Raw genomic sequence first — 23,617 nt, forward strand, 5'->3', positions numbered from 1 at the left:
GGAAGACGAATACGAAATTACGAAGAGTCAAAGAGTGCGTCATTGTTAATTTCTGTTTCTAAAAAAAAGTTGTGAATTAATTGTTCGCTCTTGGGTTGTGTGCATAATTTTCAAAGCAATTTAACATTTCAATCATTATAAAACATTCCGAAAAATGTCTCGAACATCAGCTAAATATAGAAATTTCGTTGCTGAACCCATGGGTCAGAAATCTGTGACGGAATTGGCCGGCGTTGGAGAAACGCTTGGTGGACGATTAACTGAAGCTGGTTTCGATAAGGTACCTACTTAAAATTCTATTCTCAATATAAAGTTTTGAATAACAAAAGGAAAAAAACAAAAGAAATAAATGTGCTAGGTGATGCGTGAGTAAATTTCTAGAATGTTTTGTGAAATGTGTGGATTGTGGATTCATTTTGGAGCCCCGCCGCTACTGCATGCCTCACAATAATTTAATTTCTATTCACGCGTGTCCCATCCCATTGGAATGAAAACTAAATAATCAATTATATTGTTTATTGTATATTTGCAGGCATACACTGTTTTGGGGCAATATTTAATTCTCAAAAAAGACGAAGAACTCTTCAAGGAATGGATGAAAGATGTCTGCAATGCGAGCTCGAAACAAGCGTCCGACTGCTACCATTGTCTTAATGACTGGTGCGAGGAGTTTATGTGAATAACATGTAATGTTCAAATAACTTTCCATATCTTTAGTGTATAACTTCTATAAATATAATTTCTGTAAAACTTAGAATCGTTAATATGTATAAAAAAAAGTAAAAAACTAAATTGTCCCGAGTATAAAAAAATGTTAACGTGCCTAATACTACCTATAGTTGCTGAAGGAAGCTTCAATATAAATAATCTAATAAATTTATCTAAAGTTTATTTATAAAATTAATGTATAAAATAATTATTTTTTACAATCAATAAAATGTTGACGAAAAAAACTTGTTGCATTTCTTTGCTATAGTGAAACACTTAAAACCTTTCTAAATGCGGGCTAAAAAGATAATGGGTCTTTTTTAATAAATATAATATGGCTGTTGCACTTGTTTTGGATATTCTTAGACGAATCAAATAATTTTCCAATAGTATTTTTTGCCTTTTAGAAAGATAGCGTCCTATTTTGTAGTCCGATTTGACCCAAACTATCTATTGCACTTCATGTGAACGATGAAAATAATGTGTGTGGGATGAACGCCCAAGATCTTTTTCTGTAAAATACACCTTCATCAATAGTTTTGTAATTTCAAGAAAAATTTATACCAATCTGTACTAATGCAATCCTTTACCTTCGCCAGGATTGAAAACACCAATTTTTAATTGAAAATTGACCTTTGTACTGAAATTTAAAATTCAAATGTACGAACAGTTTTGACTAAGGGCGTGAAACATTATTAACGTTAAATATTAGTAAATCCTTTTAAAAAAATCAGTTGGTAATATCAATTTTCAGTATTTTAGACATAAGAAACTGTTAAATATTTCATGTTGGTAGGTATAAGGTTAAAAGAAAGGAATTTGTTTAAGTTTCAGACTTTGTTATATCCGTGCTGCACTGTACTGTTTATTATGATTGGTTAAATAAAAAGAAAGGTATAAAATTGGCCAATAGGAATATTGCGTATTCACATTTTGACGTCACATCATTTTATCCCACTCTAACCAATTATAAAAATAAATCGAAGGGCGCGGAGGGAGGTAAAGTGAGTCACTAGCATTTAGGTTCAACTGAGCACAGTCGTAGAGTAAATTACGTCATCTTTATTTTAATAATTATCGCGTCATTATTTCCATTTACATAGTCCTCCCTTAAACCATTGAAAGAATACTGATGAAATAATGAAAAAAAAATATATAAAAACTATAATGGGATCAACAATTTTAAATCTGATTTAAAATTCAGGTTTAATTCACCGTATTAGCGAAGAAGATGCTAGTGAATATAAAAACTATAATGGGACCAACAATTTTACGTCTGATTTAAAATTCAGGTTGAATTCACCGTATTAGCGAATAAGATGCTAGTGAATTCTTCAACTTGCTTAAAAGTACAATTTTCCATCATACTTTCGCCTGAGCGCCCCAAGAAATACTTGGGGAAATGTTAGATAGTTCAAAATCAAATGGGGTGGCGCAACAGTCCGTTGTGAACCAGGGCCTAGTGACTTACAACTCTCAACCATTCCTGTGTGCGAGTACTGTTGTCAGGAATGGAAGGGACCTACAATTTAAGGCCGAATCCGAACGGCTAATTTGAGAAAGCACTTTTTCATGACAAGAATTACTCTTGAAGGAATTGTCAATTCCTCGCAAGAGGCAGTACCCGCGAAAATTAATTTTTTAAATTAAGGTGGCACAGGCAGGGATTGAACCCAAGACCCCTTGCATGACAGTCCAACGCACTAACCATCATGCCACGGGTACTACTATGTTAGATAGTTATGTTTTCTTTTTTAATGGGTTTTATTTTTTCCCTTTGAACTTACTTTTACATCTGTTTTAAAGATAAACAAACATTTTGAATTCCTTATCAAGATTTTAGCCCAAAGATGCAACGGTTTGATTAAGAAATAATTTCAAACTAAAAACCATCGTTCATGTTCTGTATGCTAAAAAATTCGGAACACGCACAAAATTCAAAAACCTATTATGAGCTTCACTTGAAAGAAAATCCACTTGGAATTAGAAATAAAATTTTGAAAAGCATCAAAAATAAAGCAATTCATTCCGAATGAAAATTTCAGTAGAAGAAAAGTGAAATTAAATTTTTCCGAGTAAAAATCATTTAAAATGCAGTACACATGAAGCAAGAAAAATCCCATCGTGCACATTCTACAAAAGTTTACACCACACATCATCAATTCCAACCATCCCTGATTTCTTCGTTAAATCCAATCGCCATCTTAGATACGCACACATTCTTAAACCAAATAATACATGAATTTTCTACACACTTTTCATCGACGACAAAGTGGAGATTTACAAAAAAGAATACCTTCGTCAAATATTTCTCTTCGTGACAAAGGCGAGTTTTTATTCGAACGGATAGAAAGTTTTCATTTTCAGTAAAAAGAAGTGATGTCCTATTGAAAAAAATAATTGTTTTACCAACACTTTATTAACAGATTGTGTAACTAATTAAACTTGGTAAAAATTGAATCGAATGTGAGTGCAAAGAATTAAAAGAAATCCCCCCTGAAAATTTCACGTATAAATCCGTCGCTGTAATAAGAATAAAATATATGAAGTTTGAAGCAAAGAAGAAAATCTTCAAAATATTGACCGGAACCTCTCAATACTAAAATACTAAGTATGCGTGATTTACTGCCCCTTAAAACTTATCTCGCAAAACATAAGTTTTCAAAAGTCCATTCTATAGGCGTCTACCAGAAAAATTTATCTCAATCTCAAAACTCGATGAAAACTTGAAGCGAAAAGAAAAATAAAGAATATTGTGTAATTTTTGTGTGGTTTTCTCGGCTTTCCTATAAATAATAATTTTATTATGAAAAAGTGTTCCCTAAGTGACAGCATTTCATTAAAATTTCTCAAGATTTTCATTTTCGTTCTTCAAAACTAGAATTATAAAAAAGACAAGAGAAAAAAGAACGAAAAGTTGCACGACGAAGGAAATTGATTGATTTTTTCTGAAAGGAACGAGTACGAAATTTTTTGGTCCTGGCACATTTGTAGTGGTGCGGGTTGGTGTAAAGAATTTGTGCGAGAGTGTTTCGTTAAGATTTGATGATTCTCAGTTTCGTTGTTTTTTTTGTTGTCACCATAGTGTGGAGAGTTTGAAACAATGGTTTAGTTTTTAATTGGATAAAGTGAGAGGACTGTTTTCTCATAGGGAGCATTTGTTTTGTTTTTTTTGGTATATTTTCTTTTATAATCCTTGTCTTTCTCTCTCTCGCTCTCGTTCACAATGGGTTGGTTCGAATTAATGACAAGAAATGTTTTTTTTATTTCTACGAACATTCTTCTTATTGAAATTAAAAAACCATTCTTTGAATTATAATTACACATAAATTACATTAAAATTAAATAAATTGGTGTTTGAATTGAGAATTTAATGCGAATGAGATTCGGAACGAAATAAATTAGATGTATTCACAACCTTATGCGGTAAAGCTGAATTCTCAATTTATCGATTTGTGATGTGTATTTAGAGGAAATGTCACCATGGAACGAGTTTACGGTGTTCTTTAGAATTTTAATTTTTTTATGTGTAATTGATAAAGATTTGTTTGATAATTTTAATAACTATGACAATGTGTAGGAATAGAATGATATACTTTGAAAGCTAATAAAATATTTACACAAATTTTAATTTGTGTTGAGAAAAGAGTGAAATATTACCTATAAAGAGTTAAATTTGAATTCATAAGAGATGAGCTGGGATACCTAAATAATTTAGTTTTGGTAACTCATTGATAGTGACAACAACTGATAACTTAATTTTCTTAAGAATTATGTGGCTTCAATGAAAAGCATACACCTCAAAACACCTTAGTTTTTCTTTCTTGTCGTAATATGAGACTGGGCGTTTTGTGAATAGGTATATAAATTCGTATCTCCAGCCACCGCTTTAGAACCAGTAGGTACCTTATTAAGAATACATCAAGGTCAGCCTAACATTTAAACAAAAGCCATGCTTGTTTTTGCTTCATGGGCTTGGTACCTATACACAATGTATTTAATTCAAAAGTTTTTGTCCTAAACTATTATAATTAAATAAAAAGATATTGTTTTTGAAGCATTAAAATTGATTAAAAAAGTTTACTGGAACATTTTATGTGTCCTTTTGAATCAAAAACTTAGAAGTGTTCAGATAGGTAGGCATAAGTTAGTAGGTGATTACGTTTCGAACATTTCTGTTTTTATTTAAATCTTAGAACCCTTTTAAATGAAAAATATCAATCTAGGTTTATTTAGTTTAGTTTTTTTTTTTTCTTTAACTTGGTCTATTTTACGATATTTGTCAAAATCCCACGTTATCGAGTTGATCCATTCAGTCGTGTCCATCGTTTTATTGAATATTGTTTCTATACCTCTCGTTTTGTTATACGTAATATGGTTCTAGATTTAGTTGATGTAGCGGAATAAATACTAAAGTGATTTTTCTGGTATTTCAGTGCAATTTATTTTGAATTTTGCAAATTCAAAATATTGTCTCCATATAATAATAAAATTAAGAAAAAATCATTTTACTAATTTCCATGAAATCGGCCCAAGCATCAATAACAGCATACATTTACGAGTGGTGTTAAAGTTCTACCTTTTATCAGTGTTAAATCCTTGTATAACGCATTCAAGCTTCAACATTAGCCTCAGCAGCAACAATGTATCTAAGATTGGTTGAAAACTAAAAAAAAAAACATATGGGAACATTTAAATAAAAGTGATTTAAACATTTAAACAACCTTTAGGTACTCGACAACTCAAATGTTCTTTTTTGAAAACCACACAAAAATTAAAACGTTAGATTTTAAATCTTATTCAACAGTAAAATATAAATAATTCCAGGCAATATACATACATTAAACAAACTTGCAACAAATTTCGCATCAAAAAGTAACAATAACGAAAAAGCATTTACAAATATAAATACCTAATTACAATAAATTTACATCGCATAATTGGGCGTATATAATTGATTGTATTCTATGTTCTATGTGTTTCGGAATCGTCTTTTTCTATAAGTGCTAATTTAATAATCATAATAATTTTGAAAGAAAAAACATAAAAATAAACAAAAAATAATCAAACAAAACTTAACAACACTAATCAAACTTTTCATCTTCATCCAAATATCAATATATGCATCATCATCATAATTGGTAGAACGTTACAAATAAAAACAACTGTAGTTATCAATCAGCTTCAAAATCGTTTCCATCACAGTCGAAACTTGTGGCATCAATAATCGATCACCGATCTTATCGGGCAACCTTGCAAATGGGAACCAATTCAGGAGCAACAACTGGTATTAATAATAAACCGGGTACAGGCGCCGGTGGTGGAGTTGTGGTTGGTGGTGGAACAGGTGACGATGGCAATGGCGGTGGTGGCCAAAATAACCAACAAACTACCCCGCAGTATACGATACCGGGAATACTGCATTTCATAGAGCATGAGTGGGCGCGTTTTGAGTTGGAGAGATCGCAATGGGATGTGGACAGAGCTGAGTTACAGGTGAGTTTTCTTCTCTTCTCTATTTTTTTTATAATTTTATCTTCATAAAGTGTCATAGATAAATTCAAAATCTATTTAGTGCTAATATTTGAAATTCAACACTAAAGTTAGTTAGTTTTATCTGTACGTAGTGGGATTGTTGTTAGCAGTGAAGAAACAAAAAAAATAAAAAATACAGTGGTGATTTCTTGTAGAACAAGTTTGATGACAGACACACGAGTCTATTGGTTCTGTGGCTTGAACAAGTTTACGTCCCACAAGTAAAATTTGTGCGATCGCGCACTCGAGTTTGCTTTTGGTCAATACTTTCAAGATGATGATTTGCTGGTTTAGTTAGAGAGTTTGGCATTGGCTGCGAAATTTAAATAGATGAGCAAGGCAAGCAAAAAAACAAGTTTGATGCACCTAAGATTAAAATTAATGACTTTGTCCTCAATTAATTGCGTGTTGTGTGTATTTTGATTTTGTTTCAATTTCAACATTGCTATGGGAAGGCTTGAAACATGAGTTAAACAAAGAAAATAACTACATATAGGCGGCAATACTACACAAATTTGTAAACATTTCATTTTCGAGTTTTTAGTTTTAGTGGGTTTTTTATGCTTGGCTTCTATCCGAATATAATATCTGTTCAGGTTAAATAATCCTACCATTATGATTTTAATTTTCACCAATCGAGAACAGTGGATGTTATTGATGTTTTTTTTTCTTTTAAAGGGAAATAGAAAATGTATCTTTTTATCAAACGATAAGAAATTCATCATAGGTACAAGCAAGTAGGTTTCATTAAAAAAGATTTGAAATTTAGATTAAACATTTTTGTATGTGCTTTATCAATTTAAAAAAAAGTATATAATAAGAAAATCAGCTCAATCTCAGTTTAGTACATTAAGAAACAATATTAATGAGAATTGAGGTAAACCCTTTCAGCCGGAGAAAAAGTCAATACCCCATGGGAAGATGCTATAGTTTTTACTAGGCTGCAAATGCAAATTCAATTTTAACATGAACATATAAACAAGACACGAATCGATTTTGTATTCTAAGAACTTTGCTGAACGAATAAGGGATATGACCCTTTCTCTCTAAGCAATTTGTTATCTAAATACAATGATATAGCTGCAGCATGCAGCACTGTCTATGTTCAATTTTACGAAAATAGTATAGTAACAATGTGAAGCTGTAGCTACAGCTAAAGTTCAATCAACTTTAACTTTTTGCTATTACTTCCATCTGAATTTTTAATGGGGTCGTTCAATAGCGTTTAAAAAAAAAAACAATTGAACATTTTTTGGAAAGCTAGGATCCCGGTTTATACCATATTGGTCAAACTTCGCTATAAAGTCGGTAATTTTAATGATAGCTTATGCAACATGGGTTACTTCCTTAATTTTTTTAAGGGGTTAATAATTTTACCTACCTCTATACTACGTTCCTAGTTTTGTTTTATTTTACAGCAAAATTATGATTTTAGTCAGGTTTTAGGTAAGGTCAGTAAATTGAAATTTACATGGAGTCAAGGTTCGGTTCATGCAAAACCCTAATCAAACAATATTTTTTTATCGTGAGCGTCATTTCTTTTATTCATTGAAGCTATCGAAAATCGATGTTTTATTACTTGTAACGTGATCCGAAATGTATAAAAATCATCGACAAAAATAAGACAGGCCTACTTCGGCAAGTCTCTCCACTTATACCGCACGTTAGCTGGGCACTATCTTACCTGAGTAATCATGGTCTGCTGCGATGTCGTTTTCATAAACTACACTTTTTTGAGCCGGTTCGCCTTCACTATGACAATCCATCTACACCCTATCGAGTTTTAATCGCGTGTCCTGGGTCCAACTTTTGTACACATGGAAGTATTGGCAGCACAAGTTAGAAGTTTATAAGTTATCGTTTGGTTTCTGGATTTGAAAACCAGCTTTAACCGCAGACTTAATATTTTTCTTTTGAAAATATTTAGAGTCATTTTCTTTTTTTTTTAACTTAGTAAAAGTTCAAACAGAAAATATAAGAACATGAACCTAAAAGATGTATACGTACAGCGTGTATAACTTGCTTAAGGTACATACTTGTGTATATGAATACAAAATAAATTAAAGATCCATACATTCTTTAGATCGTAAGAATTAATCGTCATTGCTTTGTTTGTCATAGGTATTGCTAGATATACCCATATTCATTAACAAAACATAATACATATTTCTTTGCCGTCATCGAAGAAATTAATAAAAGGCCATAGTTTATATTGGTACCTCGTCGTCATCGTCTTGGTTGTGGTCGTCTCTCGGTCGACGTCGTCGTCGTATGTTTTCCACCCCCATCACCTTCTTTTTTACTTAAAAATTCAAAGGAAATTCTTCTTTAGAATTTCTTCCTCGTGTTTTTATTTTTCTTTATAAAACCTCTTATGATGACGCATACCTTTAACGAGCCCATTGTGTGAGGTTTATCGATTTTTTTTTCTTTTTTGAAATTATGTAAATTTTCCGGTGTGGTTGATATCGTAAAAAAATGGCAAACACAAGTAAGAGATGAGGAAAATTGAGATGGTATGACATGAAATGTTTAACAGAGTCCCCTTGTGACAGAAGTAAACAGTTTTTGAATAAAAAAGAAATATTACAAAGGAAAGACGCGTGGGCTATGTTTTGGCAGCACGATTGTGTACACAAATGGTTGCTCATTTGCCTTAAATAAGGCAACAGAGTGGTAGTATATTTTAAAGTATTTGTTGTTGTCCTTTCCGGAAGAGGATTATTTGGTGTTTTGTTATCTTCTAGAATACACTTAACAGGAATACCCAACCTAGATATAAATAGCACTAATAAAATATATGAAAATATTGTTTATCATCTTTCTTTTAAAGTAATTTAACATCATTTTTAATGATGATGATGATAATGCAAATGATTAAGGACAAGAATATCATAGAGTTGGAACGTATTCCAAATCAAAATTTGATCATGAAATTTTTTAAAAATCTTTATTCGAATGGAATAAGGTGATTCCTCTAAATTTTGAATAACAAAATTAGGAGCATTAAAATATATTGTTCTACTTTTGGTTGTGTTTACACCATAATATCCATAATAAATTTAAAGTTAATCTTCACATCTCATGGCTAGCAATATTTAATTACTAGGCTTTATGAAACAATCAAAAAGAGCAGTGTAAGTAGTAAGTTCTCTATTAAACGATATTCAAAGCTGATCAAGCCACCTACTGCCCTAATTTAGAAATGAAAAAAAATTAAATTCTTCTTAATCAAAAAAGTACTTCCCGTTCCCGTTTGCATGCCTTTTAGAAACAAAACTGAATCGTTTATTAAATTAATTGCGATTGCGCAACACCTTCTATCATATATGTACACATTATATTACAAGAAGAGAAGAAGAGGTTGTAAAGCATGTGCAAATACGTGTCTTGATGCCTTTCCCTCCATTGTCTATCATGGAATAATAATATAATAATTGTTGATCGTCTTCCGTCAGATAGGTTTATATTTTGTTGTTATATTATAATTGCCATGCACTCCCACTTTTCTTTAATCGAGACAGCGGCGGCATTGTATCGTGTTTTGTGTTGTTGTTACAGCTTATAGTTTTTCTCTTTGTCTTTATGCAAAAATGTATATGTTGTTTTCTTCTCAAATCGATTTTAATGTTATTATTTGAATGTTTGTGTAATTCCCTTGACCAATAAATAAAATCAAATAAATTGATTTAATTGAGTGTAAATGTCATGTTGTTGTTTTTAAAGGAAGAGAATTAGGAAATAATATAGCTTAATAAAGATTTAATAATAATTATTTTGAAGAAGGTTTGATAAGTTTGAGTTAAAGACCAAGACGATGATTATTCGAGTACTTTTCGGTTGTGTTTTCTTTTTTGGAAAATTTAACAAACATTTTCTTAAAAATTTCTTGGCCTTTATTCACAAACCTATGGTTTTTGAAACCACAACGGATTTTTTTTATTTCAAATATCTCAAGTTCTGTGTGCCCTATGAAAAAAAACTTTATGTCAAATTTGTAAAACAACAGATTATATTCCAACACTAAAACTCAATATTTCGTTGTTAGATAATATTGGTGGGCAAAATGGTATTTTTTTTCTGTGTCTTTCTCTTGTTCAAAATTCGAATATCACCTCATATGAAATTAAGTTTTTGAAACCTGACATTTAAAATGTTAAAAAAACACACTCAAAGCTGTGTTCAAGCCGAAGGTAAAATAGACTTAGGCTGATTTGGAACTCAAATTTAAAAAATATACGTTTCCTACATTATTTCCATAGCTGTCCAATTTGTTTTTAAAACTTGTTGTACCTTTTTTAGACGTTTGCTGTTTTTAGGGTTCAGGTTCAGGTTTTTTTTGTTAGGTTTGCTTTAGTGAACTCTTTCAACTAGTGATCATTTTTTGAAAAAAAAAAAATAAATTATGAATTCTATAGCCCTAAATGATGATATCTTAAACACTTGACCTGATTTTCAATTCAGATTTGAACTTATGCCATTAAAACCGTTAGAAAAAGTATAAGTGCCAATTACAAAACATTTCCAATAATTCCATAGTTTAAAATAAAGTTGTTAAAATTAATAAATAAATTAGGTGGCGCAACAGTCCGTTGAGAACTAGAGCCTTACAACTCACAACGATTACTGTTTGCGAGTCATTTCAGGGTTGGAGTGGTTCTACAGTTTCTATGTCGAATCGGAACGGCTATTTTGAGAAAGCACTTTCCATGACAAGAATTACTCTTGGACGATTTGTCAATTCGTCCGAACAGGCAGTACCCGTGAAAATAAATTAGATGGTATAGGCAGGGTTTGAACCCAATACCTCTGGCATTAAATTCCAACTCACTTACCATCACGAAACAGGTACTATGTACTAATAATAGAGTTGTTAGATATTTAAAAACAAATTAATATAGTACATATGTTCTTCGATTAGAAATGGGTTAGGTTATGCAAGTTAAAAGTGGCTGCTGGTTGAAAAAGCCAAGCGACTGATGTACTAAGTTGGCCTAGAAGCGTTTGAGACAATAAATGACGAAATTCATCACATCACTGTGATGATTATAGAAGAAGCCTCCTTAGTGGAGTCTTCGTGTCATGAACACAAAAGGAGTTCAATGCAACTTCTGCAAAAATCCTTTGCAGAAGGTCTATGTTCAAAAGTATGCTTCCCTATTAGGTGCAATTAGAACACCTTTTTATAATTGAGCTAATGAGCAATCAACCTAGTAAAATGATAACCACTAAGGTTCTAGCATCAAGCTGAGCCCAAATTAGAAACAGAGTGTTAATTACTTTTAAAATCTAACATCCCAATTTCTGAGAATTCTCTTATCTTAAAACAAAATCATTTGACTTCCATCTTCCGTTTTAAAACCTCAATTAAAAAACAAATTGAATTAAATATTACCTTATTAGCTTGCTAGGTAACTATTTCAAAATATTCAAAGAAAAAAAAACAACAATAACTTTAATCAAGCAAAAAAGATATTTAAATACCTTTTAGTCAACACTTACAAACAATGTCTGGGTATAGGATATATAAAATTTGCCAGATCATCTCAATTCATTTTATTTTTATTCAAGACGAAGAATTCTTAAACTCCCCTTTTTTAATTCCGTTGGATTTTATCTTTAATTAAAAAGTTCAATCTGCTGTAAAAAAAAAATACTACTCCCTCATTTTATTTACCACTCTTCCTATAAAGTTCAACATCACGTAGTAACTAAATAAAACACCTTTTCAATTCACCCATTTATCTTCCAAGACATTTTATAAAATTCACAAAAGGTAGAAAATGTTACATTCCCCCCTTCTTCTCACATTTACACACTTTTCCAAAGTGTAGGACTAATATCGAACTTTTAAAACGATTGATTTATACCTATACAAAAGTAAGTTAAAGATGATATCACGATAGTGGTCCATAGAGAGAGAGAGAGAAAAGGCGAAAGTCTTTGAAGCTTGGATATTCATTTAATGTCATCTATTACTTGGATTGGAAATCATATTGATTTGCCTAGGTCAATCTTTGACTTCGCATGGTCACAATTTTACTGAAATTGCTTTCCACTTTCCTCGACACATTTCACTCCGAGTTTTATTGATTTTATTTGTTTCCGCAAAAATCACAAAGTGGAAGAGGATTTCCAATAATATACACACAAAAATTGTTAGCTATCCAATTCGCTTAGTGCGTAAGCGTATAATCATCATCATCATTACGAGTACATTACATTACTATCGTCGCGTCGTTTCGTCGTTGGTCGTCCTAAGGCTTTCAAATGGAACTCGGAATAGATTTCACGCAATAAAAACACAACTTTAACTTAACACACGGTCTTGCACTATTAAGCTTGAATAGAAAGTTTATTTGTTTTGTTGGTTTTATGTTTGTTTGTTTTATTTTGTTTTGTAACTTAAACTTATTCTATTCAATTAATTATTTTTATTTTGTTTTATTCTTTTATTTTTGGTGGTGAGTTTATTGAACCGAAAGGTTACTAACGTGTAGTGTGATGCTGAGTTTGGGATATCGATCCACTAAAATAAAAACAAAACTCAGATTGAAAGAAGTGAAGAATATTGGATATTGTTATTTCTCTACTTTTCGATGATGCTTCAAAAACTCTTGTTTTTTTCTACTTCTTCCAACAAAAATAATGATACAATAGATTTACGTAGTTCGTATATATACCTACTTCTTTTTTTCATCTCGGGGATGAACAGATGACTAAGAATTGAATTATTTCGAAAGTTAGCAATAAAAATAGAGAACTTGCTAAGATATTGGAATAAATTGCGAAAACAAAAGACTAGGGTGTAATAAATCTGAATTTATATCTTCAACCCTGATGCTTTGCCCTGCTCTGCTCTCAATTCAGTTCATTTTTCCAGTTCTGACTTGGTTTTATTGCCTCGATGAATGAGACAAACAAAGCGGGAAGAAAAAATATATAAATAATTATTATTGTTTGTATTCATTGAGTATTAAATTTCTAATAGGTTGGGTTTTTTTCTTTTTTCTTTCGAAGAAGCATTTTATTTTCAATGTCACCCAATTAAAAATTAAATTTCATTCAAATAGGCAATAGAAATGGCGTTGAATGTTGAATATTTGGAGTCACATTTGCATTTGCTGTTTTGGGAAGACATCTTATTATCGAATAATGCAAATACAGTTAAAATGTCTGCCCATTTCAATAACTATTTAGAATAATTTCAATTTTTTAAATATTATGTGCGTTGTTAAATTCTTTTATCGTCTGTTTTTGACACTTTTTTTCTGCCACTGAGAGGAGAAAACTAGTCGATTAGTCATCTCGGCTTGACCCTTATCTTAAAACATGAATAATTTTTACATTTTTCCTAAAATTCCTTTTCTCTTTATTTTTACAGGCTCGTATATCAATGCTACTAGGTGAGCGAAAAGGCCTCGAGAGTCTTAAATCTGATCTTATACGCCGAATTAAAATGTTGGAATACGCTCTCAGACAAGAGCGTGTTAAATTCCATCGTCTTAAATACGGAACTGATCCGCCTCAACTGATGAATGAACTAAAACCGCCAAGCGATGAAACAGGCATTGGCAACGAAGTCGCACCCGATTCCGAAGTACCCTACAGTTCGGTCTCAAATACAACATGGCGACAAGGTCGCCAAATGCTGCGACAATATTTGCAAGAAATTGGCTACACAGATAACATTATCGATGTCCGCTCGAATCGTGTCCGTTCACTATTAGGTCTTAATAATAATTCGGAACAAGAGGAGAATGTTAGTCCCAATATAAATGGGAATGAAAATAACAAACGCGCCTCCGAATCTGAAGGTAATTCCAACAAAAAATAAACATTTTATTTAAATGAATGAATCAATTTTAAAGGGATAATTTTTTTTTAAATCGAAAGATATTTTTAATATTGCAGGTCGACGTACACCCGCCAAAAAAGCACAACAAATGAACGATGCCATGATGTTGGAAACCGAAGCAGCTGTTATGGCTAACTTTGAATTCTTGGCCCAAACAGAAATGTCCGATGATGACGAAATAAATGATGACCTCGAAATGATGGCCGTCGATAATGATGAATCCGATGTAAAGACCACAAAACGAAACAAGGGCAAGGATATGATAAAGACTGAAGGTAAACCTTAAAAAACACTCACCTTCTTAAACCTTATAAAAGCTTAAATTTTAATCTTCTTATATATACAAAAAATAAAATGTTTGGCAAAATCAAAATAAAATTGCTAAATGTACATTTATTTTATTAAAATAAAAACAAAAACAAAAACTATTGTATCGACAAAATTATTCTGCTGTAGCAATGTACTAAAGAAATATCGAATTAATAATCTGTATTAATTATTAACACACGACCAAAACACTGAGCATTTTTATTTTCTTCTTCTATATAAATAAATTTAAAATAAAAACGAAAAATAATTTTACATTTAAGTGAAATGAAACTCACGATATAAATTAAATCTAACAAAAATTAAAAGAAAAAACACTCAAATGCTTTGCTTTTGTGCTTCTTCCACTCGATTACACTACATTCTTCTTTTTAACTGTATCATGTTTTATCCTTCTCTCCATCACTTTGTTGTGTTTTATATTCTTTTAGTTTTATTCTTTTTCTGTGTGTTTTTCTATTTGTTTACAAATAATTTTATCTTCTGTAAATATTGTTAGTGCCTCTTTAACATCAACTGCTATTTAGTAAATTTCAAATTACAGTGCAATTACTTTTCTTATATTTAATTTAGCAAACATACATCATACATATATGTACATAATAATTCAACAATGAGTCGTCCGGCACATTTTATCAAATATTTATTGCTTTTTTATGTTGAGGAGGAACTAAACTACACTTCTATGCCTGCCCTTAAGTGGCATGATCGATCTTTAAGTCTCCATTTATTATATAGATATTTTTTTTTCATGGGAGTTCATTTTTAGTACATGTGTAGATGTGTATAAAGTGGATATACGGTTAAGATGTGTGTGTACACAATACAAGAAAATAAAACACCCAAACAATTTTTCCTTTTGTCGTTTTTTCACATTGATAAGAAATTCAATGTTAAATCACTTCATTGTTTAGTTATTATTGTTTTAGTATACAAATATCGCAGCTGTTATTACCAAAAAGCACATGTTTCTCATTTAAGTCAGTGGTGAAATCTTTCAATTTTAAATATGTATCAAAGCCTTTGTTGAGCTGGCCAGCAAATTGGGATCTATTTATTTCAGCACTCTCTGTTGATCTAACCATAGATCAAAATCACTTAATTTTCCTTGATATAAACAAAAGTATATATCGACTGACTTCTGATATAAAAAGAAGTATGCAAAATTTCAAGTAAATCGATTGGTTCGCAGATTTGGAAGAAGCTGTTTTGAGAAAAACTCGGTTTAAGATTGAAGTCCAGCATATGCATAGATAATAGATATAGTGTAATTTATTACCTCTAATTTGAATCATCGATTCCCCTCTCTCGACGTAGCAGCTCAAAATGTCAACCTGTTTCTATTTTCGTTACGATCTTGCTTCAAGAGTATTAAGGTGGTTTTCGTCTAATGTCCGTCACGTACGCGTGACTATTTTGGCAGCAGCTTACGCCCATTGCATATATCATTAACATATTGAATCTTTTTAAAGAAGAGCCTGCTTTTTCATCATGCGGTCCACAGACCATTTGCAATAAAAATAGATTCACATAACATTTTAAGAAAATATTTTTAAAATTTCATAACGCATTCACTAGATGTAATCCCTAAAAGAAATTTTTTGCTTGGCAGCTGCATCGTGTTTTTCTAGAGCCGAAAACTCTTGAGTTCAAAAAAAACTTGTTCAACTCTATCTATATCAAATCAAAGATACTTTCCATTAAAATGACGCATAAACCCAAATTACTTTTTTTTAACTAGAATAACTATCAACGTTCCATATACAAGTAGATAACTGAAATAGCTCGTTTTTGTAGGTTATTAATAAGACACATGCCATTATTTCAAAGAAAATGTCTCGCATTTCGGAAAGAAACTTACAGTTTTAAGCCTATATTTTTTAGGCATTAATAAATATCATCGCGGAAGAAAAATTAAAGGTAATTTAAATTTCTGATATAGACTGTAAATATGTTAAATCTTTTACGGACACAAATACATTTTATTGTTAATTCCTGTTCATACTAAGTTATGCCATTTTATACTCAGTCACACCTAGGTGGTCTACGTATAGCTTTAAAGTTGTGAAAGAAATAAATACTTTTATCAGGGTTAAACTTCTATTGACTCCTTACACTTATTCTTTGACCAATTTTAAGCTTTAAATTTATAGTAATAAAAATTTTGTTTCATTGATGTTTTTGGGTTTATAATTTTCATATTATTTTAATTGAAGCTTTTCATTTATTTACTTATATTGATAAAGAACAGAAAGCATAATGTCTGCGTGGATTCTAACGTAATGTAGTGTATTGTGATAAGCTTTCAAAACTGGTATTACAAAAAAAAAAATAAACTACAGGATTTAACCATTTGAAAACCTACCCTTTGGTTCTTCCCTTCATTGTCATATTAAAATACATAACAAATTAATTTAATTTTTCATTTTAAGTTGCTGAAGTTTCTTTAGTGCATCGCTTGAGCCGGAAAAAAATACGCATCTAACAAAACAAAAATACAAAAATAGATGCTAAAACATTTAAAAACTCATCGAATTGGCCTTTTTTATTTAATTTAATGGTTTTTGTTTTTTTTTTAAATTATTGTTGACAAAAAAAAACATGAATAACGCATTTTTATTTTGCCTTGGTTTAATTTCCGGTTCTATTTATTTAAGTTTTAATTCTTGTTATTTAGTTTTTCTCTAATTTTTTTCATTTTTAAAGATATTGATGCCGAGGTTGGGGAGCAGATTCTGAATGATATAAATCTATTAACTGAAGGTGCTTAAAAACAAATATATAAAAGTTTAAATACCAAAACCCTAGAACATGCAATAAGTATTAGTAGATGAATAAGTTCAAAACATAAAAACAAAAAAAAAACATAGAAACTTCCTCTCTTTAAAAAAAAAATATATACAAATTTAGTGCATGCTTTAATGAATGAACATACATACCTTACCTTACCTACCTTATTATATACATACTTAGAATGTTTTTAAATAAAATAATTACATATATTATATTCATTTTAGTAAACAAATTGCATAATTTTATTTTACCATTTTCATTATCCTATTTGTGTGTGTGTGTTATTTTTGTTTGAAGGATACTCCAATACTGACTCTACACGACGCAATCTTATCTCCGGAGATGAAGAAGTGGACGCTTCGCTGGGCCTTGGTGAATTGGCACAACTCACAGTCAATAATGAGGCTGAAAGTAATTATGACGTAGCAAATGCGAAAGATAGCGCTTATCGGAAAACATGGAATGCCAAATACACCCTACGATCACATTTTGATGGCGTACGTGCATTGATTTTCCATCCCGAAGAACCAGTTTTGATTACGGCCTCCGAAGATCACACTCTTAAGCTATGGAACCTGCAGAAAACTGTACAAGCCAAAAAGTCTGCTAGTCTCGACGTGGAGCCGCTTTATACTTTTCGCGCCCACACCGGTCCCGTATTGTGCCTGGCAATGTCGGCCAATGGTGATACATGTTATTCGGGTGGCTTAGATGGCAAAATTGAATGCTGGAAACTGCCAAGTTCAAGTATCGATCCATACGATTGCTACGATCCACAAGTGCATGCGGCAACACTTGATGGCCACACAGATGCTGTTTGGGGTTTGACCACCCACCAAGGTAATATTGTGTCGTGCTCAGCTGATAGTACGGTAAAACTTTGGTCTCCAAAAGCCAAGGAGCCACTATTAAAGACATACGCATCCGAAGCGGAAGGAATTCCCAGTTCTGTGGACTTTGTTCGCAACGAGGCAGGTCACATTGTGGTTGCTTATCAAAGCGCTCATTGCATTATCTATGACACCGAAACGGGCAAGCAAATTATAAAACTAGAGGCTGCCACCGAAATGTCTGGCAATACGGGTAAATTTATTAACAAAGTTGTTAGCCATCCGACACTTCCGATTACAATTACCGCACACGAAGATCGTCACATTCGTTTCTGGGACAACACTAGCGGCACACTGGTGCATTCGATGGTTGCTCATCTTGAGCCGGTCACAAGTTTGGCCATTGATTCTCACGGACTGTATTTATTGTCCGGATCGCATGACTGTTCGATACGCCTCTGGAATCTGGACAACAAGACATGCGTGCAAGAGATCACCGCGCACCGCAAAAAATTCGACGAAAGCATATTTGACGTGGCCTTCCATGCCACAAAACCATATATTGCGAGCGCAGGAGCGGATGGCCTAGCAAAGGTATTCGTCTAGGAAGCATTTTCATTTTTACAACTATACATATTATATATATAAATATTAATTATACTATAAACTATGTTATGAAACAAAACAAAAAAAACATCAGAAAGAAAAGCAAAAAATTAATTAGTTATTTTTTAGATATAACAAAAGCATCTATATATTAAAATAATAATAATAAAACAAATTTAAAAAAATCATATTAAATTATATACAAATTAAAAAAAAAATAATATGTAAAAACAAATAACAAAAAAAAATCAATAAAAAAGAAATAAACAAAATTATGATGGAAAATTTGATTAATTATATAGATGGTAACAAAATGAAGTAGTTGCACAGCATTTGGAATCACATGCGAGATTATTTAAGTAGTAATACTAGTGGAAGAAGTAATAAAAGAGAAAAAGATGGCGAATTATTTGATATGCATGTAATCGAAACAATTCTTCATAGTTTGCTTTGAAAACAAAATGAAAAAATAAAAACAAATCAAAGAAAAAAAAAAGATATTTTTGGCTGGGCTTGAATGTTATTTTTTTTATTCCTTTTTTGTTTAATTTGTATTATTCATAAGCAAACAGATTGTGTATGATGAATTTATGAATATTATAATCAATTCAAAGAAATCATAATTTCAAAAAAGAAAAGGAAAAAACAAACAACTATTCACAAGAGAATCTCAAAACAAAATTATACAAATATTTTTTTTTCTTTTTTATTAACTTAACCTCTGAAGACTAATCTGTGAAATGAGTTTTTGGACAAGGGTACAGCTGACTCCAAATTTCTTGATAAAACCAATTTTAAAATATGGGAGTAAGTTAAAACTGTTGTATAATTAACAATAATTATGCGTAATATTATTAGTGGATAATTTTCAATCAAGCCTTGAATAAAGCAATATTTAGAAATTCATAGACAAATAAAATCGTTCATTATAACTAAAAGGGTGTATTTAATAAAAAAGAAACAAACACGAAAACAAAAATAACATCAAAAAAACACTTACCTCTTCCAAAGTAGCTCTGTAAGTCCCATTTTCAATGTACTCGTAGAACAAGTTTTCATATTTTTTTAAGGGTCTTTGCTCACTAGTTGATTATGATTATGATGATTGATTAAGAGAAAGTTTCAATCTGCATTTAAATTAGCTTTTTGATTCACAATTATTTGATTATTTTATGCCTCATGTTGGATTGCAAATTTTCACATTAAAAAAGCAAACGGATTTTGTTGCAACAATGATGTATTTCTTAATTACCCCTTTGAATAGAACTTTGAAAACAAACAGTTAAATGTAACAATAATGCAAATTAAAAACCTTTTTTGTAGAGCAAAGCATGAATTGATTCTGGGTACGTCCTTATTTAAAACTTTCAGCCAAAGTTTGCTTAGTTCTCAATAATATTCGATGCCTCGTTCGTGACGTTTATCCTATTTTATTTTTCTATTGCTTCAATGAATGCAGCTCTATGCCATCCTTTGGAAGTTTATCGTAAATCACTGCCTTTTGCATTATTGTGAAATATATGTATCTTTCGTTAGGGAATGTAGAGTGTATAGTATATACAATACAGCGGATGATTGAAATTTTCATTTGAAAGTGAAATATTGCAGGTAAGGATACGTTAGGGCATTGTGCTTTGATTAAAACTTAAAGCTCTTAAAATTCAAACTTGAACGATACCATTTCCGCAACAGTTCTGCAATTAACCGATCTAGAAGTTATACATGATATTATGAAGTTTTTTTTTCCAGAATAAGCTAAAAGGAAATATTAAGCTCAGACCTCTAAGGACTTATCATATTCAGATGTCCGTATAAATTACTTAAATGAGTGCTATATTGTTAAAAATTTAAGACGAAGAACCGTTTTTTTTTCAACTAAAGTACTTCTGTACACTTTTATCTTCAACTCCAATAACTTCTTCACTTTCTGCTTTGTACCATAAGAGAAAAATAAAAGTATTTCCAAAGGAAAATAATTATTACAATCGGAATCTATCTACATGTAATTGCATTTGCAGTAGCACACGCTTATTGTCCTTTAATAGCCGTGATAAATATGTGAAAAGTTATTATGGGTGCTACAAACAAAGTTTAAAAATATTTCAAAATGATCGATTTTCAAACCCTTTTATATACTCCCTCACTATTTAAATAAGATCCGATACACTTTTTATTTTGTTTTTATTAAACATGTTGGTGATATAATTTTAGCGCTTTTCTTTTTATTGCTCGATTACAGTCATATCAAACTAGAATTTTGTATTTCAAAGAAAATTCAGTAAAAAAATGACTATAAAGAGATTTAAATTTTAAAATCTAAGATTCTATAAAGTAAAATATTAAACAATGAAAAAGAAAAATCAATCTTTTTTATACCTTCTTTTAGTTTTTTTTTTTTTTAATTTTTTCCTTCATAAAGTTTTGATTAATTTATGTGTCCACTCTATTGTCTAATAGAAAGAAGAAAACAAACAAAAATAAGAGTTAAAATCTGTGCAAAGAACGTCGCAATGATCTTTTAGTTTATAATTAAAGTTTAAAAATTATATTATATCTAGTTTGAAAATTAAAAACAAAAATAAAATAAAAGTTAATCTAGTTTTATTATATATAATGTAGATTTTATCTTCATTGAATTATACTTATAATTTAAAAATTATTCAAAATAAAACATGTATATGAATATATATTAGAATTTATAATAAATGCAAATAAAAGAAGAAATTAAAAAATAAAAAAACTATACAAAACATAATTTAATAAAAAAAAAACATATAGCAAACAAAACAACATTTAAGGAACGAATATGGAATACAATATGATATTCAAAAAATAAAAATGCATGATACATGTAACACATAAATACATTTAAAATTTCCCATTTTTACAGAATTATAAAGTAAAAACAAAATAAAAAAAAACAACAACAAGCAGATAAACTTGTGAAGTGTAGAACAAAACAAAAACAAAAAAAGTAATTAAGAATATTATTGAAAATCTTATAAAACCATGAGATTTTTAAGTAATAACATTTTAGGCTAAGAAACTATTATTACAGTTAATATTATTATTATTATTGTGAGATGAAAAAATAATAAAATAAACAAAAAATCAATAATAATGACCGTTTGATCCAAGGTTTAAAAAGAACTAAAATGCAAAATGAAATGAAATTAATAAACAAATAAATTGAAAAAATGAAAAATAATAAAAAAAAAAAACAAATACATTGCATATAGATTATAAATATTTATATGACATCGTCTATTATACAGATATGTTTTCATTTAGTTCTCTTGTTTCATTTTGTCATTCAAATTGATTACGTTTTTCTTTTTTGTATTTTTATGTAAATTATATAGAAGGAGACAAAAATTATTTCGAAAAATTAAGTTTCACAATGTCTTTCATTTCATTTGGAAATTACATAAATTTCCTCAACAAAAAAAGGACCAGACAATTTTACTTATTATATTTGAAGCAGAATTTTATAAAATTTTTTAAATTAAATTTTATTTTATCTTTTTGAAGTCTAAATTATCGATTTTCGAAAAAGTTGCAAATATGTACCAGTATATAGAAAATATGGGCTGCCACAATTGACCTTGAAAACATATTTTGCTTATCAAAATTGGGTTTAAAAAAAGTAGGTACTATTCTTTTATGATATCAACCGAGAGCTCAATGTTGATACATTTTATGTTTATGGATTTTTAATTTGTTTTTACTTCACTACAGCTTTTCAAATTTATTCAGTAAATTCATGTATTTAGAAATAATAATTGCTTTTATCACATTGCCCAAACTGTAATTGAAACCATCTTAAGAGAAAAAATACGAAAGTTTTTTAACTACACTTAATTATTAGGATCAGTTTATAATATTAGTCATCAATTTGAAGGTTTGCACGATGTTGTGTTTTTTTCAAATAGATTTACTGTTAAGCGGGTTAAAAAAAAACTATTTAACAATATCATATGTACACATGTATGTACATATATATTTCGTTATTGGATATATTTATAATTTTATGTGGAGAGTTAAAGTGTGAAGTCAGTAGTGAGAAGAATATAATTAAAATGATTATAATTTGGTAAGTACGAAAAATATTTATGTTTAAGTTTAGTGTTTAAAAAAGTACTTAGATATTCTAAATTTCTCAACATACTTAAATTCAACTTTTTACTTTCACACGAAACTAATACGAAATTTAAAATTAGTGAACAAATTTAACTCAAAGCGATAGAATTTTTATGTTCTAAGATCAATCAATCAATCGGAATGTGGAACACTGAACACAGTTGTACTCGTCTTTAAAAGTCGATGTCGATGAATTTCTAAACCTAAGTGAAAATCAGGATTTTATTTAAAACAAAAAAAATGTGATGCATTCAAGTTAATCTTATTAATGTTTTTCTATTCTCTGTTAAAACAGTAAAAATAAGTTAAACTTATTGATGCGACTTTAAAAAATGATTTGGATGACACAAACACATTATGACCAGATCCTTAATGCATGAAACTTCTTATATTAGGTACCTAACAAAATAAAAAACACAAGTGTATCGAAAGAGTGCTTACAAATATTTCCTGTATTTTAATATAAAATGTGCCCGCAAAAAAAAGATGTATTCAAAAATTTAGATCCCATTCGATCTTTCATGAAAACCTTTATTTTAAACAAAATTTATTTGAAAATTTTTAAAATGTTTTTTTTTTTTTTGTTTTAAATTAATTTTTTGTATACAAATGTTTTCATTTTAAGTTTAAAAATGTTTTTAGTTTGCAGTTATTTAAAGCTTATATAAGTTTTACAATTCAATTTCGTAAAAAAATGATCTATTTTTCGAGATATAGAATTTTAAAAAAATTGCTTGATATTTTGTTTTAATCCAAAATAAAAACAATTGATTAAAAATATTATTGAGACAGTAAAACAGCTTTTTATATATTGTACGCG

General features: G+C 30.0%; 2 protein-coding genes across 9 annotated transcripts; both read left to right on the forward strand.

Moving 5' to 3' along the window:
- LOC129950195 (barrier-to-autointegration factor) lies at window positions 1-847 on the forward strand. Its single transcript, XM_056062042.1, has 2 exons — window positions 1-280; window positions 533-847. Exons 1-2 carry the CDS (start codon window positions 155-157, stop codon window positions 677-679), a joined length of 273 nt encoding a protein of 90 aa, XP_055918017.1. The 5' UTR covers window positions 1-154; the 3' UTR covers window positions 680-847.
- A 2,162-nt stretch (window positions 848-3,009) lies between these two features.
- LOC129948778 (striatin-3) lies at window positions 3,010-22,049 on the forward strand. 8 transcript variants are annotated; one of them, XM_056059790.1, is made up of 6 exons: window positions 3,010-3,319; window positions 5,536-6,204; window positions 13,628-14,060; window positions 14,140-14,376; window positions 17,135-17,191; window positions 17,519-22,049. In XM_056059790.1, exons 2-6 carry the CDS (start codon window positions 5,968-5,970, stop codon window positions 18,655-18,657), a joined length of 2,103 nt encoding a protein of 700 aa, XP_055915765.1. In that variant the 5' UTR covers window positions 3,010-3,319; window positions 5,536-5,967; the 3' UTR covers window positions 18,658-22,049. The 8 variants fall into 8 exon arrangements, with proteins under 8 accessions (XP_055915765.1, XP_055915767.1, XP_055915769.1 ...); XM_056059792.1 differs by having other exon boundaries at window positions 5,854-6,204; XM_056059794.1 differs by having other exon boundaries at window positions 5,914-6,204.
- Window positions 22,050-23,617: the final 1,568 nt, after the last annotated feature.

This window comes from Eupeodes corollae, chromosome 3 (assembly GCF_945859685.1).
Source record: "Eupeodes corollae chromosome 3, idEupCoro1.1, whole genome shotgun sequence".
Classification (NCBI taxonomy): domain Eukaryota; kingdom Metazoa; phylum Arthropoda; class Insecta; order Diptera; family Syrphidae; genus Eupeodes; species Eupeodes corollae.

Excerpts from the sequence above, each read along its gene's own strand:
- LOC129950195 (XM_056062042.1), top strand. The coding sequence starts at position 155 with ATGTCTCGAACATCAGCTAAATATAGAAATTTCGTTGCTGAACCCATG. Across the intron at positions 281-532 it reads CTGAAGCTGGTTTCGATAAG|GCATACACTGTTTTGGGGCA; the intron begins GTACCTACTTAA and ends GTATATTTGCAG.
- LOC129948778 (XM_056059790.1), top strand. The coding sequence starts at position 5,968 with ATGGGAACCAATTCAGGAGCAACAACTGGTATTAATAATAAACCGGGT. Across the intron at positions 14,061-14,139 it reads ACGCGCCTCCGAATCTGAAG|ATATTTTTAATATTGCAGGT; the intron begins GTAATTCCAACA and ends TTAAATCGAAAG. Across the intron at positions 17,192-17,518 it reads TATAAATCTATTAACTGAAG|GATACTCCAATACTGACTCT; the intron begins GTGCTTAAAAAC and ends TTTTGTTTGAAG.